Here is a 25,442-nt window from a genome sequence, read left to right on the forward strand (position 1 = left end):
TGTATTGTTTCGTTAGCACCATGGTCCTGGAAAACGTTGTCTCATTTTTACTATGTTCTGTACCAGCAGTTATGGTTGAAATGACAATAAGAAGTGACTTGACTTGACAAGTGACCTTAATTTAACTAATTATGTGAATTCTAAAACCAGTTGGCTGCACCAGTAATGATTTAGTGTGTTACATTAAAGTGAGTGAATACTTCCTGGACTGGGGGTGGGGGCCAGGACAGAATGTAGTAATTCGGTGATGTTAGATTTGGGAATATTTGAACCACAACCACTTTAAACGTGATATGTTCTGTGCTTAGTTTTATATTGAGGCAGCACGGTAGCGTAGTGGTTAGCACATCGCTTTACAGTACAGTGTTCAATTCCTGCCACTGCCTGTAAGGAGTTTGTGTGTTCTCCCTGTGACCGCATGAGTTTCCTCCCACACTCCGAGGACGTGCCAGTTGGAAGGTTAATTGGTCATTGTAAACTGTCCTGTAATAGGGGTAGGATTAAATTGGGGGATTGCTGGGCTGTGCAGCTCGAAGGGCCTACTCAGTGTTGTAGGTCGAAGCAAGAAAGGGCACAAATCTTATATAACAGGATTAACTAATCTTTAGTTAATGAACTACATCTTTAGTGCCATGAAGCAGCCCAAATTCATAAGTGTGAAACAAAATTTTATAGAGCAGCAATAAAACATGTGATCAAATATCAAAGCAATGTAGTGAATTTTAAGGAATATCCAATAAAGTAGTAATCACCTGAACCAGCTCAGGAAATGAATTCCAGAGATTAATATCTAGGTAGCTGAAGATATGGATGCCAATAGCGTAGAGATGAAAATCAAGAATGCAAAAGCAACCAAAAATGTAAGAGTGAAATTTTTCAGAAGCTGGAAAAGGTTAGAGAGAGCAGGGCAAAGCAAGGCATTCCAGTACAGCAAGCCATTGCTGGTCAGCTAAAATAAATACAATGGATGAACATGAATTGATACACTGGAGCATATAGAAAAAAAGTTTGAAATGAATTAATATTTACAGGGGTGGCAATTTCAACCAGAAAACCTCTGAAATTAAAGATCAAGAGTTTATATTTGAAACAAGACATATGAATGTGACTCACCAACAGTTGGATCCTCCAGTTAAAAGTGTATTTGTACTACAATCAATTGAAACATCTTGAATGGTCACAGTGATCTCCATTTAACTAATTATGTGACTTCTAAAACCAATATTGAATTGAATGACTTTATTTCTTACATCCTTCACATACATGAGTAAAAATCTTTACGTTATATCTCTGTCTAAATGTGCAATGTGCAATTCTGGTAATTTATAATAAATAGAACAGTCATTGTAACATAGAAATACCTTGAGATCGGCGTGAGTTAATCAGTCTGATGGCCTGGTGGAAGAAACTGTCCCAGAGCCTGTTGGTCCTGGTTTATATGCTGCGGTACGTTTCCCGGATGGTAGCAGCTGGAATAGATTGTGGTTTGGGTGACTCAGGTCCACGCTAATCCTTTGGGCCTTTTTCTCACACCTGTCTTTGTAAATGTCATGAATCATAGGAAGTTCACAACTACAGATGCACTGGGCTTTCTGCACCACACTCTGCAGAAACATGTGATTAAGGGAGGTATGGTTCCCGTATCAGGCAGTGATGCAGCCAGTTAGGATGCTGTCAATTGTGCCCCTGTAGAAAGTTCTTTGCATTTGGTGCAATAGGCTGCACCAGTGATGGTCTGGTATGTCATATTAAAGGAAATGAATACTTATGCGATCAATTATTTTGTCTTTTATATTTGTAATTAATTTGGATCACTTTGTAGAGATCTGTTTTCATTTTGAGACAAAAGAGTCTTTTCTGTTGATCATTGTCAAAAAAAGCTGAAATAAATCCACTGTGATTCAATGCTGTAAAGCAACAAAACATGAAAAGTTCCTAAGGGTGTGAATACTTTTAGAGTTGCTATAGTAATAACATGTAGAAGTCATCCGGTGGATGGATTAATGAGGCTGTTTAAAAATAAGTATGCAAGCAAAAGATTGTAAAAGATGTTATGTGCAGGGTGGAGGGCATGCCCAGTAGGTTGGTGCATGCTCATGAGAGGTTAAAAAACCATTATCTGGCATGGATAACTTAAAACAGAAATGTGCAGTTCTGATGCAGACTGAAGAAATAAGTTATCTGAAAGTTGTAGAGTTTCATATTGAGATTGGAAGGTTGCAACATGTCCAAGATGGAAAATGAGATGCTGTTCCTTGACCTGCAATTTAAACATTATAGAACAGCGGTCCCCAAGCACCCGGCCGTGGACCGGTACCGGGCCGCAAAGCATGTGCTACTGGGCCGCGAGGAAACAATATGATTTGGCGATATGAGTCAGCTGCACCTTTCCTCATTCCCTGTCATGCCTACTGTTGAGCTTGAATGCACACGAGGTCATTACTCGCGTGTCATCCATGTCAGCGCGGGAAGGAGATCAACTCCTCGAGCTTGCAAATGACAGCGGGCAGAAAAGTATGTTTGACATAACATCTCTGCCGGCATTCTGGATCAAAGTCAAGGCTAAGTATCCTGAGGTAGCCACGAAAGCACTGAAAACGTTGTTTCCATTTCCACCATACCTCTGCAATGAATGCAATGAAAACTAAATTGCGGAATAGACTGGACATAAGGAACCCCCTTCGAGTATCGCTATCTCGCATGGATAACTCGATAGGATCGTCTTGTTGCAGGGAAACAAGCCCAGGGCTCCCACTGATTCAGCGATATTGGTGTGTTGCAATGATTTTATATGTTCATACGGGGAAAATGTGTGCTGTGTGTTTAATATCCAAACGTTACTTAAAATGTTATGATGCTATTGACTTATAAGTGACTTATGTAACCATATAACAATTACAGCATGGAAACAGGCCATCTCTGTCCTTCTAGTCTGTGCCGAACGCTACTCTCACCTAGTCCCACCGACCTGCACTCAGCCCATAACCCTCCATTCCTTTCCTGTCCATATACCTATCCAATTTAACTTTAAATGACAACATCGAACCTGCCTCTACCACTTCTACTGGAAGTTCGTTCAACACTTACTTCAAGCTCCCCTGTCCTCCCCTGATAATTGATTTATCACTATATTCATGCGAGGAAAATATGCGCTGTGTGTTTAATATTAAATTTGTTAGAATTTAGAAACGAGATTGAGTGTATTAGCCACTTATCACCAAATTCCGGTCATGATTAACACCACCCCGCCCAAACAGAATTGCTAAAAACGACTCGTGGGGAAAAAAATCGGCATGTACGCGCAAGGCTTCGTGGTCATTGTAGTCTTTCTCGGGGTAAACACAACGTATTTGACTGCTACTCTGGTCCGTTGGTAACCCTACCCCCCCCCCCCCCCCCCCCCGGGGTCGGCCGGTCCGCAAGAATATTGTCAATATTAAACCGGTCCGCAGTGCAAAAAAGGTTGGCACTGTATATAGAAGACCACAAATTGATAGATTGCAGTTTGCAACAGGAAGCTTTGGGGTTGACCCTTCAAACTGAACCCAGGGGCTCCACAAAGCAGCCACCTAATGTGTGTTTCCTTTCTGATGTGAGGGGGATTTCATTGTGGATACTGAATGCAGTACACTGCATTACAGTCAGCCCTCCTTATCTGCGAGGTCAGCATGCGCGAATTCAACCAACCACGAATCGAGAAAACCCAGAAGTGCTCTTCCAGCACTTGTAGTTTGAACATGTACAGACTTTTCTTTTTCTTGTCATTATTCCCTAAATAATGCAGTACAATAACTATTTTACATAACATTTACATTGTATTAGGTATTTTAAGTAATCTAGAGATGATTTAAAGTATACGGGAGGATGTGTGTAGGTTATTGTGGATCAGGATTGGAAAAAAAACCGGAAGTTCTCTTACTAAGTGAGTCGGAACAGGTACATCTGGTATTATTTAGCGTCAGTTAGTCAAACATTTGTCTTAGTATATAGTATATATTTTACCTTACTATGCATATAAAATACTTAAGAAACGTATGTTTCAGCGCTGGGCTCGGGAATGGAAGTCCCCGAGTTCGATCCAGTGGTAGATCGTTCCCGAGCGCACTGTCATCTGTGCCGGGTTGATGTGGAGGGTCAGAAAGCATTATCAGGGTGCATCCCACCCTAACCATGGGCTTTTTACTCTCCTCCCATCTGGTAGGCGCTACAGGAGCCTGCGCTCCCGCACCAGCAGGCACAGGAAGAGCTTCTTCCCTGAGGCTGTGACACTGCTGAACCTCTCATCACAGCACTAAGCAGTATTGCATCCGTATTGTACTGTCTCAGTACTTTTATATTTGTGTGCTGTAGCACTTTTTTTATTCACAGTTATTTTGTAAATAACACTATTCTTTGCATTTCTGGTCAGATGCTAAATGCATTTCATTGGCTTTGTATCTGTACTCGGCACAATGACAATAAAGTTGAATCTAATCTAAAACCCAAAACCCAATAATTAAACCACTGCGTTGCTTAGTAATAATTGTAACTTTAATCAGGCAGGGCCTTTCTCATTTTATCCTTTAAAATTGTTCTGATCGTTGACCGACTGTAGCCTAACACTTTTCCAATGACCGATGGCGTTTCACCTCTTTCTGATTGCTTTATTGTTTCCACTTTATTTTAAATCGCGATCGTGATTATTTTTGTGAACAGAAACCCTGCAGATTCAGAGCTCTGCCGCCGGGTCCTAATGTCCACCACACTGAGACAGGTTAAATAAGGTCCGGGGTTCCGCTGGGTCCTAAGGTCCACTGCATTGGGACAGGTTGAATAGGGGTCTTGAGCATCCGTGTTTTTTGGTATCTGCAAGGGGTCCCGGAACCAATCCCTCGTGGATAAGGAGGGTCAACTGTAGAAGAAATGAGAGCAGGGCACATTTTCTTCTGAAAGAATTGTTCAGAATCCTTAATGGCAGAAAGTGAAACAGTGAAAGAATAGATATTACATCTTTTGCAGTTCCCTAAGTGTGGTTGATGGGGATGATGAGTAGAACAGGAAATTGTGATTGGAACAGTCTCTTTGTAATGCTGAATATAGGAGGAAGGGAAGATCTGCTTGTTGGTAGTATCTTGTTGAAATTGGTGGGAATTGAGGAAGGCAGAGGTTGGTGGGTGGAAGGTAAAGCTCATGGGGTACTTGGTCTTTGGTCTTTGCTCTGGGCTCTCTGAGAGTGGGTGGAAGGAAAGGTGTGAGAAATAGATGAGATATGATGTTTCAGAGGCACCCTTTTGTAAAGTCTCATCAGAGCAAATGCAATGCAAATAAAGGGACTGGGAGAATGAAATGGAGCTCTTAGGGGGGCAGAATTGGAGGTAGTATAGTCAAGATATCTATGGGAGTTTGTGAGCATAGATGTTTGTGGTGACTCCGTTCTCTGTTGGGGAGATCTGGAAAGGGATAGTAAGTGAAAAATCTGAGGTGATCCTTGTGAAAGTGGAAATTAGCAGCAAAAATAATGAAATTTTTGAGTTCTCTGTGAGTGTAGGAAGCAGCAGCAATGCAGTTGTCAGTATATTACTGCCTTAGAATATACCTTACAGTTCACCCTTCATAAATGTGAAGTAATTAAAAAGACTGCTGTCAGTCCCTCAACTGCTGTAAAATCTAATTCCCACACCTTGTGTTTGCTGACTTACAATGTCTTGACTTGAACATTTTCATCCTTTCAAATCTCTCCCTGTTCAGCCTGTCCTTTCTCAACTCTGTTACTCTTCCTGACATAGCCATTTCTTTATTCTCATGTCTTCTCTGTCCCTGAATTTAATTGCCGTACCTGATGTGATTTATTGTGGCCTGATCCAAGGCTTTGGAATTCCTTCCTAAAACCTTTCCGCTTCCCTACCTTTCATTTGTCCTTTAAGGCTCATCATAAAGCCTATCTCAAATATCAGGATTTAGATTTTCATATTCTTGTAGCTTTGGCAGTGTCAGTTTTCTTTTGGAAGTTGGTACTCTCTAAAGCACTTTGGTACAATTTTGCAATGTATAGGGTGCTATATAAATGGAAGTCATTTTAGTTTGGTTAATGCATGTGTGAGAGAATGTGCTAAGTCATTGCAGAAATGTTCAGTAATGGTACCCACGATAATATTTTTAATGTGGGAAGTATTTTCTGAGAATGAAATGAGACTTGTAATGAATGATTTATAAATATTATATAAAAAGAAAATCTGAAGGTTTAGATAGGCAAAAAATTTAGAACATTGAAATTTTAAAAAAACTGCATCCATTACTGATTAAGATTCTGCCACACAGTCTGGCTTGTCTGCACCATAGCAGACAGGGAACAGCTAGATTTAATTTATAAAGCACCTTGATTTGCAGTGCGTAATAACTACAGTCCTGAATTAAATGCAGTAGAAATCTAATTTCTGTAAACAAACCTTTCTTTCGATGAAGGAGATGGATGGCTTGCTGCTTTACTGCTCTATGCATGACAACCCCACCAGAAAGGCAGTACTTTCAGTTCCTCTGGGAGGTGCCTTCAATCTAGCTGCTAAACAGCAGCATAAACTGTGGGGGAGGTACTATAGCACTGACTTGTCTTTTAAGAGAGCATAACAGCAGGGCTGGGCAACTTCTGGGCAAAATTTTAACCGACATATTATTAATTGTTCACCCTATGTTATCACATGCTGACAATATGTTACTTTACATTGAATTATTTTTTAAGTGGAAGGTGTTTGGCTTGCAGAGAATGTCAGCAGGCTTGCATCATTAATTCAGGCTGCGAGTCCGTTTTGGGCTGAAAATGGCTGGCTTTGCTGGAATGTGGCAGACAGAAGAAGCTGGAAGCATTTGCACTATATATATGACTTAAATTCCGGGAAATTGCAATTCTGCATGCCAAAAGTCAGCATTATGGACTCCGGAGTTGAAGTTAAACGTGGAACTAATTCAATGGCAGAGAAAAATGAGGTGAGAGCTGCATAACTAAGGAACAGGATTGTGGGGTAGATGAAACTTTAATGGACAGTGTTCTGTGTTTTTGGACTTCTAAAGCATTCATCAGGAAATGATATGAATACTTTTGCATTTAGCAGGTTACTTGTTTAGATTTGTCAGGAATATAAATCGCTTTGAGAAATTTGTGTAGGATACATGGTATTTTGAAAGAGGTTCCTTTTGCATCAAATGGTTACACTGGTTAAAGTTCAAAATCCATTGTTCATTATACAATAATTGAAAAGCTTAAAATTAAAATCTGCAGTAAATTACAAATACCGACAGCAGCTTTAAGTCTTCATTCTCTCTTCCGTTTGGCAGACAGTGATATTCCAGATGTCAGGATGGATTTGATTGTTTTGCTAACTGGGGGCAGGGTCAGGAAGTGAAGGCTGTTTGGGAGTTTAATGCTGTAATGAAAGACTAACTGGAAGTCGTTTCTTTATGTTTTATCAGCAATCCTCCTCCACGTCAAATATTTAAATTTTGCTGAGGTAAGGACATTGTCTCAGAGGTAGAATTTGATGTTGTGCTGTAAATTCGGTGTTCATTTAGTGGAATTATTTCCAGCATGGAGTTTAACTATGCCTTTGTGTGTTCGCATTTGGGGGTGATGGAGATTTAATTGACCTCATATATTGGTCTTTTTAAACAAGCTAACTTCCTGTTTTTTGACATAAGTAGGATTCAATTTCTAATGGATTCTCAAACATAACAAGTTGAATCTTCTGACACATTAGTCTCCTCGGTTTTGTGAAAAAAAAAGTGCAGCAGTTCTATAGGTATATATTAGCATTTCCCTGTGTAGGTGCCTCCCAGTTTAGGATTGTAGCACATGCTTGCATGAATGTTGAAGTTCTAAATGCTCTGTCATCTGGACAACAATTTACTGGTGTTTTCTCATTTGTGAATTTTAACTCCTGATGGGATGTGAAGTTGCACCAGCTTCTTCACTCCTGATTGGTTGTACACAAACAACCAGCACCATGTTATACCAGGTGTGGTAATAGTTCCTTCCTCTGTTTGAATGGAGAAGAACAGACTCAAAGAATCTAGATCAGTTTTGATTTACATTTTAAAAATCATTTTGGGCTATATGCATTTTAAAACTATTTAAAGCTTTTGAAATAAAATTGTTTAAATATTAGGATTTGAATGTTTTTACTCCTGGAATGTCCTGGGGCATGGAGGTCCTCACATTTAAGGAGGAACTAACTTTGTACAAGTTGGCCTTGGAACAGCATAACTGAGATGAGAATAAATTTCTTCACCCAGTTGTTGGTGAATATTTGGAATTCTCCACCCAGAGAGTAGTGGAGCTTTAGTCAAAATTTTTGGTAATACCATTTTGAAAACCTTTTACTTTAGCCATTGGATGTGGTTACATTCATTTAGCAATTATCTTGAGCCATGCAATTATTTTACAGAAGGACACCCACAGTGTAGTTGTGTGGTGAGCTTCAGGATTTAGATTCATTGATGATGAATATGCTTTCATGTTAGGGTCATGTGTAACCTAAAACAGTATCAAAAGTATAGGACTGAAGTTAAAAGCAAAACTCTGAAAGTAAAAAAGAGCTTATATTAAAATGCTGAGAAGAAAAAAAATAGAATCAAAGAGCCGATTTATAAGTGCATAAGACCAGGAGGATAATCATGGAAAAAGTAAGGCAATTATTGACTGGAAAAAAATAACATATTTGTGAAGGTAGAGGAGGTAAGTAAGTTCCTAATGAACACTTTGAAGCTCTGTTTACCATTTGGGTTTCCTCTGGGTGCCCTGGTTTTCTCCCACAGTCCAAAGATGTACCAGTTGCTGCCTGTTATGCCGCTGGCATTTAGGGCAGCAATAAAGGTCCTCCATCTCTCTCTGTCCTTGACCATCTTCCTATTGTGCCCCAGGGGTTCAGGGTTAGCGGTGTTCAGGGCTTCCTTAATCATGCCAGTAGCTTTCTCTCAGGTGTCACTACTGTCAGTCATGCAAATCCCAGGTGGGGACTTAGGAATACCATTGCACACAGACATGGGATTCTTTATTGCTGTTTAGTAACAATTTTTATTTGACCAGTCACGGTTGTTAGCCTTGAGCTGACCCCTGAACCTGGAGGACTGCTGGCCCACTCTTAGTTTGGCCTCTACCCTTTGATCTGTTTGGCATGGGTGACCTTACCAGAAGGCAAAGCACAAGACCCAGACTCTTGCCAACATAGCTCTCCGGAGACATGCAAGCCATCAAACCCTCTGAAAAGGTTGCGGTACTCTTGGAGGAAAGATGTACCAGTTGTTAGGTTATTTGGTCATTGTAAATTGTCCCCTGATTAGGCTAGGATTAAATTGGGGGATTGCTGGGTGGCATGTCTTGAAGGGTCAGAGGGCCTATTCTGCACTGTATCTCAATAAAAGAGATAAATTATATTAAAAAAAACAGCTTGGAAGTGTTCCCTTTTACTTGCTGCCTTTGTCCTCTTTTGTGGAGGTTTCATGTTTGGCAAATAGTGTTAGATTAGCTAAGATGAGTAACTTCAGTATACATGGTGTACACAGCAACCTTGGTGAGCCTCTGATACAGGAAATGTTTAGAATAGTGGATAGATTAACAGTCAGGTTGTTGTTTTGTCCTGAATATTGATTCATTTTCTGAGTACTGGAAGTAATGTCCAAGCAACTGGATTTTATTTTGCAATACTTTTTACTTGTGCTTTGTTGATGTTTGAAAGGCTTTGAGTTGTCATGAAATGAGTCACTTACTCAGCATGGTCAGCTTCTGACTTGCTGTTGTGGGCACGGCACTCATTTTACTGGTCCAGCTGAGTTTTGTCCAAGGTACTATTTGCTGGGTGACTTTGTGTTGAACATCAGAGGTAGATGGTTAAATTCTCTCGATGGAAATGGACTTTGTTTGGCACTTGTGTATTACCTCATCCACCCATACCTTACTGTTGTCCTGTACTTGCTGTGTTCAAGTTTGGACTGTTTTATTTTCTGTTGAATTCCAAATTGATAATTAGGTTGGCAATAAATGCCGATCTTGCCAATTGCCAGATCTTAAAAAAAAATGTATAATTATGAATTGGCATTGGTGCCAGGTTATTAGGTAAATATCACTTGATGTCACTGACTATTTCTCTAATATTTTGCATTTCATGTTTTCATTGGAATAAAGTGCTAAAATACTTTATAGTTCTAGGATTTCACCTTTGTGTTTCTTCTGAGCTGTGTGAAATAAATTGATGCTGTAAAAAGAGGACTCTATTAAGTTAATAGAATGAATATCAGCCAAATTTTCTGAGTAAATAATGAAAGTAATCATCTGCAGCAAACATTTGGCAATGATGTTCTTTCCCTGTGCGCTGCTAAAATATTTCCATCTGTTTTTGAAAAGAGGCACAACCCGTTAAGGAAAGTTGGCTGCTTAAGGGGACGTGAAAGAGATTCAACCCAACTCCATATACTTTTGGGAATGGGGCTGTATCTCATTTTCTTCCCTTTCACCCCTTGTTTCTTTCCTTGTTTGGAATGAGTTTATAATACTGTGTATGTGTATTCAGTTTTAATATTATTATGAATACTTTTACCCTTTTCATCACAAAGAATAGTTTTTGCATGTGATTTGGAAGTGAAAAGAAAATTTATCCACAATTTCTGGATAAGCTTTGTCTCATTACAGAAATAAATTCATGTGCAGTGATTTCATTGCATCATTGTTCAATTAAAGGGCAATGCTACCCGATAAAGAGTATTTCCAGAGTTTTTATTCAGCTTTTCCAGCTTCTACAGCTTACTTTTCACAGGATGAAATGAAAATATAAAATTGCATTGAGGCTTAGATAATGACCTCAAGCAAATAAATTTCTAATCTCTTAAGTGTAATGAAATAATGTAGTAAATGCACAGCATTTACCAAATGGTTTTGCTCGATGTTTCTCCCAGTAGCGATGGGCATTTAATTTCAACCTGATTTAGATAACTATGATCTAATGTTGGTAGATTGATAATTCAACACAAAACATATGTCAGGAGCATGTATATGCCTGAGGAATTAGACCCTACATGGACAAGCTGCCCATGGATGCAATGGCTCATAGTTTATGTTAATAGATTGATAAATAGATGCCCAGATTAATAATTTGATGGTATGTGATTGGGTCATAAACTAATATTTTAAACTTAAAAGAAATTATGGAAGTATGAAAGCAGACCTACAAAAGTGAACTGACAAATTGGGTTATGGGATCGGTCAATTGAAAAACAGCGGGAGACATCTTACAGGATCTTTTGAAATACATCATGTGGATACATTCCAACAAAAAAATAAAAATACAGGGGATGGACCACCATCATTGGTTGACTAAGAAAGAAAATAGTATCAAACTTGCAGAAAAAGTGTGGCGCGTGGCCAAGTGGTTAGGGCGTTGGACTAGCGATCTGAAAGTCGTGGGTTCGCGCCTTGGCTGAGGCAGGGTGTGTGTCCTTGAGCAAGGCACTTAACTACGCAATGCTCCAGTCTACCCAGCTGAGTACCGGCAAAAATGCTGGCATCCTATCCGGGGGAGTCTCATACTCTCAGTCGCTTCACGCCACGGAAACCGGCATAAGCACCGGCCTGATGGGCCACAAAGGCTTGTGACAGACTTTAATCTGGCAGAAAAAGCATAAAAGCATGCACAGGTGGTAAGTCAGAAGGTTCGATAGACTATTATGAAAGCAGAGAATAACAAAGGTTAATAAGGAAGGGGAAAGCAACTTTTTTTAAAAATAAAGAATTAAGAAAGGGGGAAAGCTGAAAGGAAAAATTACAGAATTTTAACTAGAAAACTTATTTGAAGAATTTAAAAGGAAAGATAAAGAATGAAATAAAGGATGGATAGGCAACCAGCAGCAGGACTATCTTGTATTTCCAGTAACTTCTGTTCAATCCTTTCCTCTAGAGCAGTCTGTTTGGAATTTGTATGTTCACACTGTGAAGTCAGGTTTTCCCCTCTCATCCCAAAGCCATGTAGGTTAATCGGTTACTGAAATTATCTCGACTGTATAGATGAATGGAAGAATGAGGGGAAGTTAATGTATTTTGGGGAGAATATAACAGGCTTAGTGTAGGATTAGAGTAGATGGGTGCTTGATGATCCACGTAGACCTGATCAGCGAAAGGCGCTGTTTCTGTGGTGTATAAAATATGAAAACAGTAGGATTTCCTGTTAGTATTTTTTAAAAAAAAGTATGAGTTGATCCAATAGAAAGAGAGTATGGGGAATTCAATAAGAAGAAAATATGGAGATGGCAAATAAATTAATTGATATTTTGCATGAAACTCCATTATAGAGGATACAAGTAACAGCTCTGAAATAGGAATTAAAAGGGAGGATCTCAGTAAAATTACTATCACCAAAGAAGTGATATGCAGTAAATTGTTTTATCGTCATGTGAACAAATCACTGAGTACTGATGGACTTCATACTAGGGTCTTAAAATAAGTGAATGAGCTAATCTGTTAATTTTTTTTTCCAAAATTCCCTAAATTTTGTGAAGGTTTCATTAGCTTAAGATGTCATGAGTGTAAGGACCTATATTCAAAATTGGGAGGAGAGACTAAGTAGGAAACACTTGGCTAGTTAGCTTAACATCTGCCGTAGCGAAAAATGTTAGAAGCCGTTATTAAAGATGTTTAATGCAGCATAATTGGACTAAGTCAAAGTGGTTTCATGAAAGGTGGAGTTATGGCAACATGCTGTGGAAAAAGTGCAGCATCAAATGGAAGCTCAGTGGTGGAGGTAACATGTTGTCATGCGTCAAAGAAAACAGTAAACATAGATATTTTCCAGTTAGGATGTAACATGGGTTAGGCTTCAACATTTAACAATTTATTATCAATAAATGGATGCATGCCACTTGCTGAATTTGCTAATGACACTAAGGATTTAAAAAGATCTTGGGCGAGAATGTACTGTGTTCTCAGTTTGAATCAACACTCAGCGATTGCCATACAAGGAATTAATGATCTGTGAAGTTCTCTGTGAATGCTAAGAAAATATATGGAGATCGATAACAATTTAATTGGAAAAAATAAATCTCGTATTGATCTCAGAGTTATGAATTAAGAAGTCGTCATTGACTATTAAACTGTAAAATAGACATAACTACAGACTAAACCAGACTTTCATAAGATAAAGGAGCAATGCTGCAAAGTAACATCTTCTCATCCTCCTTGTTTTCTTTGGGGAATTGCTTGGCTTTGCTATTACTTGTCCTAAATTGAAAACAACAGGACCATGGTCATTTGGTTGCAATAGATAAGAAGCAATGAACCATCTCTTTGGCATCCAAGGCCTCAACAACAGACAGAAGAGCTAATTGTTATAAGGTAGAGGCATAGTTTAAGATTATGAAATACCTGTGTGATGAAAATTAGTTACAAGCCCCATGTGGGAAAACCATAAGGAGCAATTCCATCCTGTTCTGTACAAGATTGGCTTAGCACCACTAAATAGGATGCTAAACACTTGATGAAGTAGAAAATGAGGCTGACACAGTAGTGTGGCCGTTAGCATAACTCTTTACCGCACCAACTTTAGGATTGGTGTTCAGTTCCTGCTGCTGTCTGTGAGGATTTTGTAGGTTTCCTGTAGGTGCGCCGGTTTCCTCCCATATCCAAAGATGTGCGGGTCTGGTTCGTAAATTGTGGGTGTACTATGTTGGCATTGGCAGCGTGGTGAAACTTGCAGGGTGCTCCAACACTTCTCAAACTGTGGTCGTTGACACAAACAATGCATTTCTCTGTATGTTTTGATGTACATGTGACAAATAAAACCAATTTAATCCAGATGGAGATTGGTAATAGCAAATTGTCCATTGCAAAGGGATGAACTTGGATGAGATGGATTGGGCTGAACTGGGAACCTGTGCTACTTCCTCACTGAAGGAGAACAGAATGAACAAGAGGAGGATGAATCTTGGAAACAGGTTCTAATTTATTACTCTCCCACCTGGCACTTATCCTTGCAAGCGTAAGTGCTACACCTGTCCCTACACCTCCTCTCTCACCACCATTCAGGGCCACAATCAGTCCTTCCAGGTGAGGCAACACTTCACTTGTGAGTATGTTGGGGTCATATATTGCATCTGGTGCTCCCGGTGCGGCCTCCTCTACATCGGTGAGACCCGACTCAGATTGGGGACTGCTTTGTCGAGCACCTCCGCTCCGTCTGCTACAACAGACAGGATTTCCCGGTTGCTACCCACTTCAACTCTGCTTCACATTCTCATTTGGATATATCCATACATGGCCTCCTCTACTGCCATGATGAGGCCAAACTCGGGTTGGAGGAGCAACACCTCATATACTGTCTGGGTAGTCTCCAGACCTTTGGCATGAACATTGAATTCTCCAATTTCCGGTAATTCCCTCCCCCTCCATTCCCCCATCCCAGTTTCACTCTGCCCCCTTCTCCAGCTGCCTATCACCTCCCTCATGGTTCCGCCTCCTTCTACTACCCATTGTGCTTTCCCCTATTCCTTCTTCACCTTTCCTGCCTATCCCCTCCCTGCTCCCCCCCCCCACCCCTTGATCTTTCCCCTTACTGATTTTTCACCTGGCACCTACCAGCCTTCTCCTTCCCACCCTCCCCCTACCTTTTTAGGGCCCCTGCCCCCTCCCTCTTCAGTTCTGACTAAGTGTCTTGGCCCGAAACATTGACTGTTCGTTTCCACGAATGCTGCCCGACCTGCTGAGTTCCTCCAGCGTGTTGTGCGTATTGCTTTGACCCCAGCATCTGCAGAGTATTTTGTGTTGAACTTATTACTGGATCCTGGAACATATAAGAATAGTGATAACCTGGGATTAATACTCAAAATAGGAACCGGGGGATTTCGAGAACAAAAGGAAGCTAAAAGTTTGAATAAGATTGGTCATCTTGAGCTGTTATTGTTAGTATATTTTGCAAGCTGCAAGTGTTTGTCTTTGCAATAAAGAATTTGTATAAAGCTAAGAATACATTGGTTTGTTATTGTGATATATACGGGGTACAGTTTTAAAAAAACCTTGTTTTGCATGCCATCCATACAGATAATTTCATCTCATCCTACACTAAGGTAGTATAAAGGAGAAAACAATAATAGATTTCAAATTAAGTGTTACAGTTACACAATGCAGGCAGATAGTATGGTGCAAAGTTGTAATGAAGTAGATTATGAGGTCAAGAGTCTATTTTATCGTACTAGGGAATTGTTCATTAATCTTGAAACAGCAAGATAGAAGCTGTCCTTGAGCTTGGTGGTACAGAAAGGGGTATAAGAGAGAATGTCTGGGGTGAGTGATGTTGTTTGCCAAATGTATAAATAATTTGGGAGAGAATGTGGATGACATGGTTTGCAAATTTGTAGATGATACCATGATTGATATTATAGTGGACAGTGAAGAAAGTTGTCTAAGATTAAAACAGGATTTTTTATCAACTGGAGAAGTTGGCATTGGAATATCAGATATAATTTAACTAGGACAATTGTAAAGTTCTATATTTTGAAAAGTTAAGATAGGGCCGGATAAACATTGTGACCAGCAGGGCTGAGAGGAGTGTTCTTGAACAGAGAAAACCAAGAATCAAGTACATTGTTCCCCGAAAGGGCAGATGGGTGGCAATGCTCTCTTCTCACTACTGCCATCAGGTTCAGAAACAGTTATTACTCCTCATCCACCACGTTCCTGAACAAGAGTGGATAACTTCACACACCATAACACTGAACTGTTTATACAAGCTATGGGCTCACTATCGAGTACTCTGCAGCTTGTGTCCTCAATATTATGTATGTATGTGTTTCTTTGTTGATCTATTTATTTATCTATTGTTTATTTGTTTATCTCTTTATATTTGCACAGCTTGTTGTCTTTTGGGCATTGGTTGCTTGTCCAACTTTGCAGTTTTTCATTGATTCTGTTGTATTGACTGCGAATGCCTTCAAGAAAATGAATTTTAGGGTAGTATATGGTGACATGTATGTACATTGATAATAAATTTGCTTTGAAGAAGATGTATAGCATGCTTGCCTTCACATCTGTGGTATTTTGTACAAGAGTTGGGATTTTGTGTTACAATTGTATACATTGTTGGTTAGACCATACTTAAGAGTATTGTGTATAGTTCTGCTGGCCATACTGTAGAAATTGTACAGAGAGGGCGCAGACAAAAAATAATCACAAGGATGTTATATAGATTGGAGGACTTGAGTAAAAAGGAGAGATTGAATAGGCTGGATCTGTTTTTCTTGGAACAAAGGAGGCTATGGAGTGATCTTATAGAGGTTTATAAAATTATGAGTAGTATTGATAGGGTAAGTAGATGGTCTTTTTCTCAGGGTAGAAGACACTAATACTCTTAAAGTTTCTGTTGAAGGTGACAGGGGAAGGATTTAGAAAAGACTTGAGGGATAAGTTTTCAGAGGTTGTTGAGTATATGGAATGAGCTGCCAGAGGAATTGTTAGAGGCTGGTACAGTTATGACTTAAAAAAAAACATTTGGATGAGTACATGGATAGGAACAGTTTAGAGGGAACTGGGCCTAATGAAGACAAATGTGGTTTGTTCACATGGGCATGTTGGTAGACATGAAGGAGTTGGGCCGAAGAGCCTGTTTCTGTGCTGTATGGTTATGGATCAGTGAAACTGAACTCTGTTATTCAGCATTTGTGGAGGTAAATTTTTGGTTGATAGTTTACATTGACCCTATTCACCAGGACTGAGTATAGAAGGTAGATAACCAGTAGATGGAAACGAGGAAGGAGTGAGCTTCTGCTCCCGTTTCCCACTCCCTATTTTCTCATTACCAGGACTCGTTACCCTCCCCCATCTGGTTCCATCTGTCCATTGCCACATACAAATCCATATGGGTTTCTTCCTTGGTTCATCTTTCTCATCTCCCTTCCCCGGTTCAATGTGCTCAACACTCTCCATGTGGATCCACTCTTATCATCTGGTTCCATTCAATAATCTACCAGTTTTGGTCTCATTCCTCCCTTTCACTTCCATTTTGTTTGCTGTCTTCCCTTTGCATTCTGAGACTTCCAGTCTGAAATGTCAACCAACTCTTGCCAACACAGATACTGTTTGATTACATAAATTCTTCTACCATTTTAATTTTTGATCGATTTCTCCTGCTGTTTAACACCAATGTGAAAGTCCTTTGCTTTTTGAATATTAGAAAAAGTTCTATTATTTTATTATCGATTATGTGGCAATTGGTATATTTTGGTTACCAGTGTTTCCAATTAATTGAATTCGTATCAGGAAAAAAATGCATTAAAATTGAAAGCATCTGTACACCAGGCCTTCAGAAAAGTCTTAACAAATTGTGCAGTATATGTCTGCCAGCTTTGAATTTGACGTCTATCAAGGTCATGGTTTGATCTCAATTCCTGCATTCCTTTTCCAGATGAAAATGCACAGTTGCATTCATCCTGCCGGGAAGACTGCAGGTATGCTTATTGTTATTCAGACTTTTAAAACTGGCCTCAAGAATTACAGGACAAGTAAAAATTGGTGGTTAATAATTATTGTGATCACTAGCATAGCAGACGTTCAGAACTGCTTAGTGCATAGCTGTATTGAGATTTATTACATTACTAAGCCTGCTTTCCTGACATCAATTTATGTGCGCGTTATCTGCAGAAGGAGAAGTTGGTGAGAGCACATTGTGTAGAAGAAAGGTATGTTTATTGATTTTTTTTGTCAAAATTATGTGACATTATCAATAAACTTTAGGGTTTTATAGAAAGAATATCCAATTAGCTGCAAATAGAAAGGTAGCAACTGAGGTAGTCAACGATATAAAATAATGGAGCTCTCTGTATTAAATACTAATAGTGCAATTTCATAAATGTCTAGGCTTTATCCTTCTTAACTGAGGTTGTTGCGTTCCCAGAAATTCTCGATTTCAAATTTACACATTGCTGAATCTTTGGAGAAAGCCTCTTTCGTTTTCTACAAGCTAATTTTAAATACGTATGGAGCTATTTTGTGTTTAAAATGCACTGAAGTATATATTTTTCCCAAAGTCCTTTGTTTTAATTCATGACCAAAATATTAGTAGAGCACAGTTCAATTTATTTATTAATTTATTTATTTTTTAAATTCATAATTTGGTTGGCAATGATAAAATACTAGTCATCTCTGTAGTGGTGCAGTGTGAAAGGTTTTATGTTTTCCTATCATAGACCGTGTTGCATGCAATAGCCAGTACTTAACTGGTTTATGATTGCTCAACCTGGCTATTTCTTTTACATAAATTGCTCTGTTTTATTTTCCCTACTGATATTTCAAGTGTGTCATTTCTTTTTCATAAACTCAGAAGTGTGCACACTACAGCATTTAGACATTTACTAATGGATTATCTTCATGGATATGTCACAACTTTCTAAATTTTAGCTTTTGCTATTTCAGCTATTCCCAGATTCTTGGTCTTGACTCGATATTTTGCCCAGAGCTGTCTCTGAGTTGTATTTAGTTTGTGAACTCTTGAGAGACAGCATGTGCCAGGATGCACAAGTATCATTCTGTCAGTCATGCCGATAAAATACTCTGCAAGATTTAATTATTTGAAGAGCTTGGGCACTGGATGTGTTTTTTATTAAGTGGCAGTAAGAATATACAAAGAAAAGGAGTACAGGTGTCCCCCGCTTTTCAAACGTTTGCTTTACGAAACCTCACTGTTATGAAAGACCTACATTAGTTCTCTGTTTTCACTAACAGAAGGTGTTTTCACTGTTATGAAGAAAGGCAGCGCGCGATAAAAAAGGCAGTGCACGCCCCGAGCAACCACTCTCCCCCAGATTCAGAATGGCAATCTCGCCGGCATTGCTTAAACACGTGCCTGTGAGCAGCCGTTTGCAAGATGAGTTCTAAGGTATCGGAAAAGCCTGAAAGAGCTCGTAAGAGTGTTACACTTAGCGTAAAACTAGATATAATTAAGCGTTTCGATCGTGGTGAATGAAGTGAGGACAAAGTGAGTTTGGCTTGTGGAAGTTGACGAAGATGATGTTGAAGAGGTTTTGGTATCCCATGACCAAGAACTGATAGATGAAGAGCTGATGCAATTGGAAGAGGAAAGGATAACAATCGAAATCGAATGAGGAATGATAAAGTACGACTTTAATTTTGAAAGGGTACGTCGGTTTAAGGCATACTTGCAGGATGGTTTGAGTGCTTACAAAGAACTGTATGATAGAAAAATGCGCGAGGCTCAGCAGTCAAGCAAGCCTTCCACAGCAGACGACGAACCTCGACCTTCGACATGGAGGCGGGCAGTCATAGGAGAAGATGAGCTGCCTGCCCTAATGGAAATAGACAACACCCCAGTGTCCCATCACCCGAACCCCCAGGCCATGGACAGATACCAATTCGCAGAGAATGAAGCGGTAGCCAGGAGGCACACAGCACATCTTTAAGAAAAAAAGCCGAAATAAACATGCTAATTATTAGGTGCCGCCCGGCACGTAATTGTCAGCCCAGATCAGAGACAATTGCCGATTGCGTAGCCTCTGATCTGGGCTGACATTTACGTGTGGGGCGGCACCTAATTAATTAGCTTGTTTATTTCGGCTTTTTTCTTAAAGATGTGCTGTGTGCCTCCTGGCTACCGCTGTACCCCTGCATGCTTTGCGGATCGGTATTGGTTTGCTGTCCGGAGGGTGGGGGCCACTGCACCATCCCAACCTGCAACGACTGAACCTAACACACCATCATCAGTGTGCTCGGCGCTGTCCCAATTCCGGTAAGTGATACTACACTGTACATACATTATTTCTACTTTATATAGGCTGTGTATTTTTATGTGTTATTTGATATGATTTGGCAGCTTCATAGCTTAAAGGTTACTGGAGAGCGCTTGCGCCGTGTTTTTGCCAACAGCGCTTGCGTGAGATTTTCTGCCGACGGCGCTTGTGTGAAATTTTCGGTACGGAGAACAGTGCCGGCAATGATTATGGAAAAGTATTTCTACTTTATATAGGCTGTGTATTTATCATATCATTCCTGCTTTTACTGTATGTTACTGTTATTTTAGGTTTTAAGTGTTATTTGGCGTGATTTGGTAGGTTATTTTTGGGTCTGCGAATGCTCACAAAATTTTCCCATAAATAATGGTAATTGCTTCTTCGCTTTACGACATTCTGGCTTACTAACTGTTTCATAGGAACGCTCTACTTTCGGATGGCGAGGGAAACCTGTATTAGTGTGTTCTTACCAGTTCTGGTTTGTATTGAATGAACTTTAAAAAAAGTACATTTTATTCAGTGTATTTTTGCCAATCTATTTTTAAGCACATTTCAGTACAACTGGACTTCTTGGCTATTTGTTCTTGGTTTGAAATTAAAACAAAAACAGATAATTTAAATTTTGCAATCTCCAGTTAAGTTGCTGACAATTATATTTTTATAGCTGTGTGTGTGTGTGTGTGAGAGAGAGAGAGAGAGAGAGAGATACAGCAAACAATCGAACCAACAAATAGGTATCCACCTAATCCCAAAACATCAAATTAAGGATCCATACAGATTCCAAACAGATTACAAAAGATGCTGGGCATGCATAGTTCAATCCACAAAGGTGTTACTGAGCCATATTTTCTTTTCAGCCTTCTGATTTTCTTTTCTGTCAAATCTGTGGTTAACCTCATAGGGTGATAACAAATCAGGTAACTTCTATTTCTGTCACTACTCCTGATCCTCTTCTCACTCTTCTCTCACCAAATAAATGACTGTTACCAAAGCTGCAAAAGCCAGAATCACTTCTATTTTTAGGGCTGATTCAAGAGAGGCAATCCCCATTCATTCTCTCAAGAGCTGCTCAATTCCAAGGATTTGACCTCAGTGGTGGCTGTATCTTTTCAATGGGAAAATACAGGTGCTGGAACTCGGAAACAAAATTGGAAAGCTGAAAATAGATCAATGTGTGTCTGTATAAGAGCAGGAGTGATTGAGATTTTAACAAGTATTGGGGTCTAATTGGCTCTATCTATCTTGCTTGTGCATTGAATTTCAAAAAATGCTTGGAAATTTAAAAATATACTGTGCAAAGAGAAACCATTTTGAGGTATGTGAAATTACACCAAAGTTGATGATCCAAAGCACCAGTGGTAAGAGGGAAAAAGAATTTCACTGGTTTGGATAGCAGACAGCAATAACTTGGTTAGTGTTTAAATAATTAAAGATCTTATTTCCATAACATTGCAAATCTTTGTTTATGAACAATGTATTGGGAAATCTAGTTGTGACTATATATTTTTCTAAATTTCCTGTCTTCAATTGTACATTCATGTGTACTCATTTCAAATATAAACTCTTGATCTTTAATTTCTTTCAGTGGTTTCCTGGTTGAACTTGCCACCTCTGCAAATGTTAATTCATTTCAAACTTTTTTTCTATATGCTTCAGTGTATCAATTCATGTTCATCCATTGTATTTATTTTAGCTGACCAGCAATGGCTTTCTGTACTGGAATGCCTTGCTTTGCCCTGCTCTCTCTAACCTTTTCCAGCTTCTGAAAAATTTCACTCTTACGTTTTTGGTCGCTTTTGCATTCTTGATTTTCATCTCTATGCTGTTGGCATCCATATCTTCAGCTACCTAGATATTAATCTCTGGAATTCATTTCCTGAGCTGGTTCATGTGATTACTACTTTATTGGATATTCCTTAAAATTCACTACATTGCTTTGATATTTGATCACATGTTTTATTGCTGCTCTATAAAATTTTGTTTCACACTTATGAATTTGGGCTGCTTCATGGCACTAAAGATGTAGTTCGTTATAATTATTTAATCTTGTCATATAAGATTTGTGCCCTTTCTTGCTTCGACCTACAACACAAAGTAGGCTCTTCGAACTGCACAGCCCAGCAATCCCCCAATTTAATCCTACCCCTATTACAGGACAGTTTACAATGACCAATTAACCTTCCAACTGGCACGTCCTCGGAGTGTGGGAGGAAACCCACGTGGTCACAGGGAGAACATACAAACTCCTTACAGGCAGTGGCAGGAATTGAACACTGTACTGTAAAGCGATGTGCTAACCACTACGCTACCGTGCTGCCTCAATATAAAACTAAGCACAGAACATATCACGTTTAAAGTGGTTGTGGTTCAAATATTCCCAAATCTAACATCACCGAATTACTACATTCTGTCCTGGCCCCCACCCCCACTCCAGGAAGTATTCACTCACTTTAATGTAACACACCAAATCATTACTGGTGCAGCCAACTGGTTTTAGAATTCACATAATTAGTTAAATTAAGGGCACCTGTGTGCAGTCAAGGTGTTTCAATTGATTGTAGTAAAAGTACATCTGTATCAGGAATGTCCAACTGCTCGTGAGTCAGTATCCTGGCAGAAACTACACCATGAAAATAAAAGAACACCACAAGAAGGCTATTGAAAAGCATAAGTCAGGAGATGGCTACAAGAAAATTTCCAAGTGATTGAATATCCCCTGAGTATAGTTAAGTCAATTATCAAGAAATAGAAAGAATATGGCACAGTTATAAGTCTGTCTACAGCTGGCCATCCTGAAAAACTGAGTCGCCGTGCAAGAAGGGTCATGCAAGAATTCTTTTTTGTACAGACTGAAAAGTCTAGATTTGGACAAGCTCATCATCCTCCGTCATAGGTTTCCAAGGAGGGGACTGGTGTGGGAGCCCACCAAGAGACCTATGACAACTCTGGGGGAGTTACAAGCTTCAATGGCTGAGATGGGAGAGACTGCGCATACAACAACTGTTGCCTGGATGCTTCACCAGTCGCAGTTTTATGGGAGAGTGGCAAAGAGAAAGCCACTGTTGGGGAAAAAAATATTCACATGAAATCTCAGCTAGAGTTTGCCAGAAGGCATGTGGGAGACTCTGAAGTCAGCTGGAAGAAGGTTCTGTGGTCTGATTAAACCAAAGTTGAGCTTTGTGGCCATCAGACTAAGTGCTATGTTTAGTGTAAGCCAAATACTGCACATCATCGAAAACAGACAATTCCTACTGTGAAGCAGAGTGGTGGCTGCATCATGTTGTGGGGATTCTTCACTTCAGCAGGCCCTGGAAGACTAGTGAAGGTAGAGGGTAAAATGAATGCAGCAAAATACAGAGAAATCTTGGAGGAAAACCTGGTACAGTATGCAAGAGAACTGCGACTTGGGAGAAGATTTGTTTTAGAGCAAAACACTCCAAGCACAAAGCCAAAACTACACAGGAATAGCTTAAAAAAAACACAAAGTTAATGTTCTAGAATGGCTAAGTCAGAGTCCAGACCTCAATCCAATTGAGAACTTGTGGCTGTACTTGAAAAAGGCTGTTCACTCACAACCCCCATGCAATCTGACAGAGCTTGAGCAGTTTGTAAAGAAGAATGGGGAAAAATTGCAGTGTCCAGATGTGCAAAGCTGATGGAAGCCTATCCACACAGACTCAAGGCTGTAATTGCTGCCAAAGATACATCTATTAAATATTGACTTGAAAGGTGTGAGTAAATATGCAATCAGTTATTTTGTTTAATAATTGTAGTAAATTTAGACCAATTTGTAGAAATTTGCTTTCACTTTGACACAAGAGTCTCCTCTGTTGATTAGTATCAAAAAGCCAAATTAAATCCACTGTGAATGTTGTAAAACAAGAAAGCATGAAAACTTCCAAGGGGGGTTTGCGGTGGAATGAGTAAGTGCTGATAGGCACTGTATTTCTGTGTCTGCTAGGTGAATGTGGTATTCCAGTTTTATTAGCCATGTTTTATAATAAAAATCAAATAAATAATATCTTGTAAGACACTTTGTGCACATGCTGTCATTGGAAGGCTTAGAGTTGTTCAAGGGCTTCAATTGCTTCTCAGCAATTTGACATGCAGTGAATGTGGTGTATAAAGTAAAGCTCTCAATTTAGATAGTGAACTATAGAGCAATAAAGATAATACACTACTGTATCAATTAAATCTGATTGTCAATTAAAATTATTTTGTGTTCTCGTTAATAACATACGCAGTTCATAGTATGATCTGGTATTTAAAAAGTAGTAACTGCAAAATTCAAAAAAAATTTTTTTTCTTTCTAACTTTAAATATAAAGACTACTCAATTGTATTTGACTGGACAAATACTGTGCTTTTTCCTTTAAGTTATTTGAGAAACATTGCTCAAATTTTCTTTAACTTGTTTTGCTTTAAAATACTTGGAAGTATTATAGTCATGATGTCCAAAATTAGAAGGTTTAAGATGCAAGGTAGGAAGTTCAGAAAGTCTAAGGAAGATTTTTTTTCACCCAGAGTGTAGTTTGCAATCTGGAACACACCGCCAGAGAGGATAGTAGAGGAGAATAAGAATTATATTTATTATCACTGACATGTGACATGAAATTTATTGTTTTGCAGCAGCAGTACATTTTGAATACATGATCTGCAGAAAACAAAAATATAGTGCAAAATAAGGAATAATGAGATAGTGTGCATGGGTTCTTGGACCATTCAAAAATCAGAAGAGCTGTTCCTAAATCATTGATTATGGGTCTTCAAGTTCCTGTACTTCCTCTCTTATGGTAGTAACGAGTCAAGGACATTCCTGGATGGTGAGTGCCTTTAATGATGGATGCCACCTTCTCGATGCACTGCCTCTTGAATATGTTCTTAGTGGTGGGGAGGGTCGTACACGTGGTGGAATCCTCTGGACCTTCTTGTGATCCAGTGCATTTGAGGCTATATAACAGGCTGTGATACATGCACCGTACAGCCATAGAAATTTGCAATAGTCTGTGCTGACATAGCTCCTCAAACTCTTAACAAAGTAGAGCCACTGCTATGCCTTTTTTTTTGGAGTTGTGTTGATATGTTGGGTGCAAGATGGATTTTCTGCGATGTTGATACTCAGGAGCTTGAAACTGCTCCCCTTTCCACCACTGACCCCTAAATGAGGACTGGTATGTGTTGTTTCGACTTTTCGCTTCAATAATCAATTCCTTGGGTGTGAGGTTGTGGTTGCAACACCACTCAGCCAAGCAATCTGTCTCACTCCTGTAAGGTTCCTCATCACTGTTTAAGATTGTACCACCAACAATGTAAGCATTTTTAACGGTGGTGTAACAGTGAGTGTTTTGGCTCTTCTAGTTCTGCAGGTGAGCTAACATCGTTGTTCATCAGACTTTTTCAAACTGGCTTGGGCTTCCTGAAATCACGCATGATGATCAGGAAGGCATAAAGATGCACCGTCTCATAACTGTTGATCCCGGTGCTCAGTTACTTCAGGGTCTGCCTGACATCTGCCAGGGTGGAATGTACACCACTACCGGAATGACTGCAAAGGACTCCCTCGGCAGGTAGAATGGAGTGCACTTGACCATCAGTTGTTCCAGATTGGGGGGACCAGTATAGAGACAGAACTGCCATATTTATGTACTGTGAAGAGTTGGTCATGAAGGCAGAAATTCCAGAATATGTAGATGAGCACCT

At 39.5% G+C, this 25,442-nt stretch overlaps 1 protein-coding gene across 3 annotated transcripts in view; it reads left to right on the forward strand.

The window, feature by feature from the left end:
- Positions 1 to 25,442, forward strand: part of mcc (MCC regulator of WNT signaling pathway) — a 133,401-nt gene that overhangs the window by 45,495 nt on the left and 62,464 nt on the right. The window contains exon 1 of one of the 3 annotated variants that reach the window (XM_072281399.1): positions 6,602 to 6,960. The exons of the other annotated variants lie outside the window; for them this stretch is intronic. Coding sequence (XP_072137500.1) covers positions 6,886 to 6,960 — 75 coding nt within the window. The 5' untranslated portion in view covers positions 6,602 to 6,885. Of the gene's footprint in view, positions 1 to 6,601; positions 6,961 to 25,442 lie in introns of those variants that run through there. 3 annotated transcript variants of the gene reach the window in all.

The sequence above is a fragment of the Mobula birostris genome, chromosome 17 (genome assembly GCF_030028105.1).
Source record: "Mobula birostris isolate sMobBir1 chromosome 17, sMobBir1.hap1, whole genome shotgun sequence".
Taxonomy (NCBI): Eukaryota; Metazoa; Chordata; class Chondrichthyes; order Myliobatiformes; family Myliobatidae; genus Mobula; species Mobula birostris.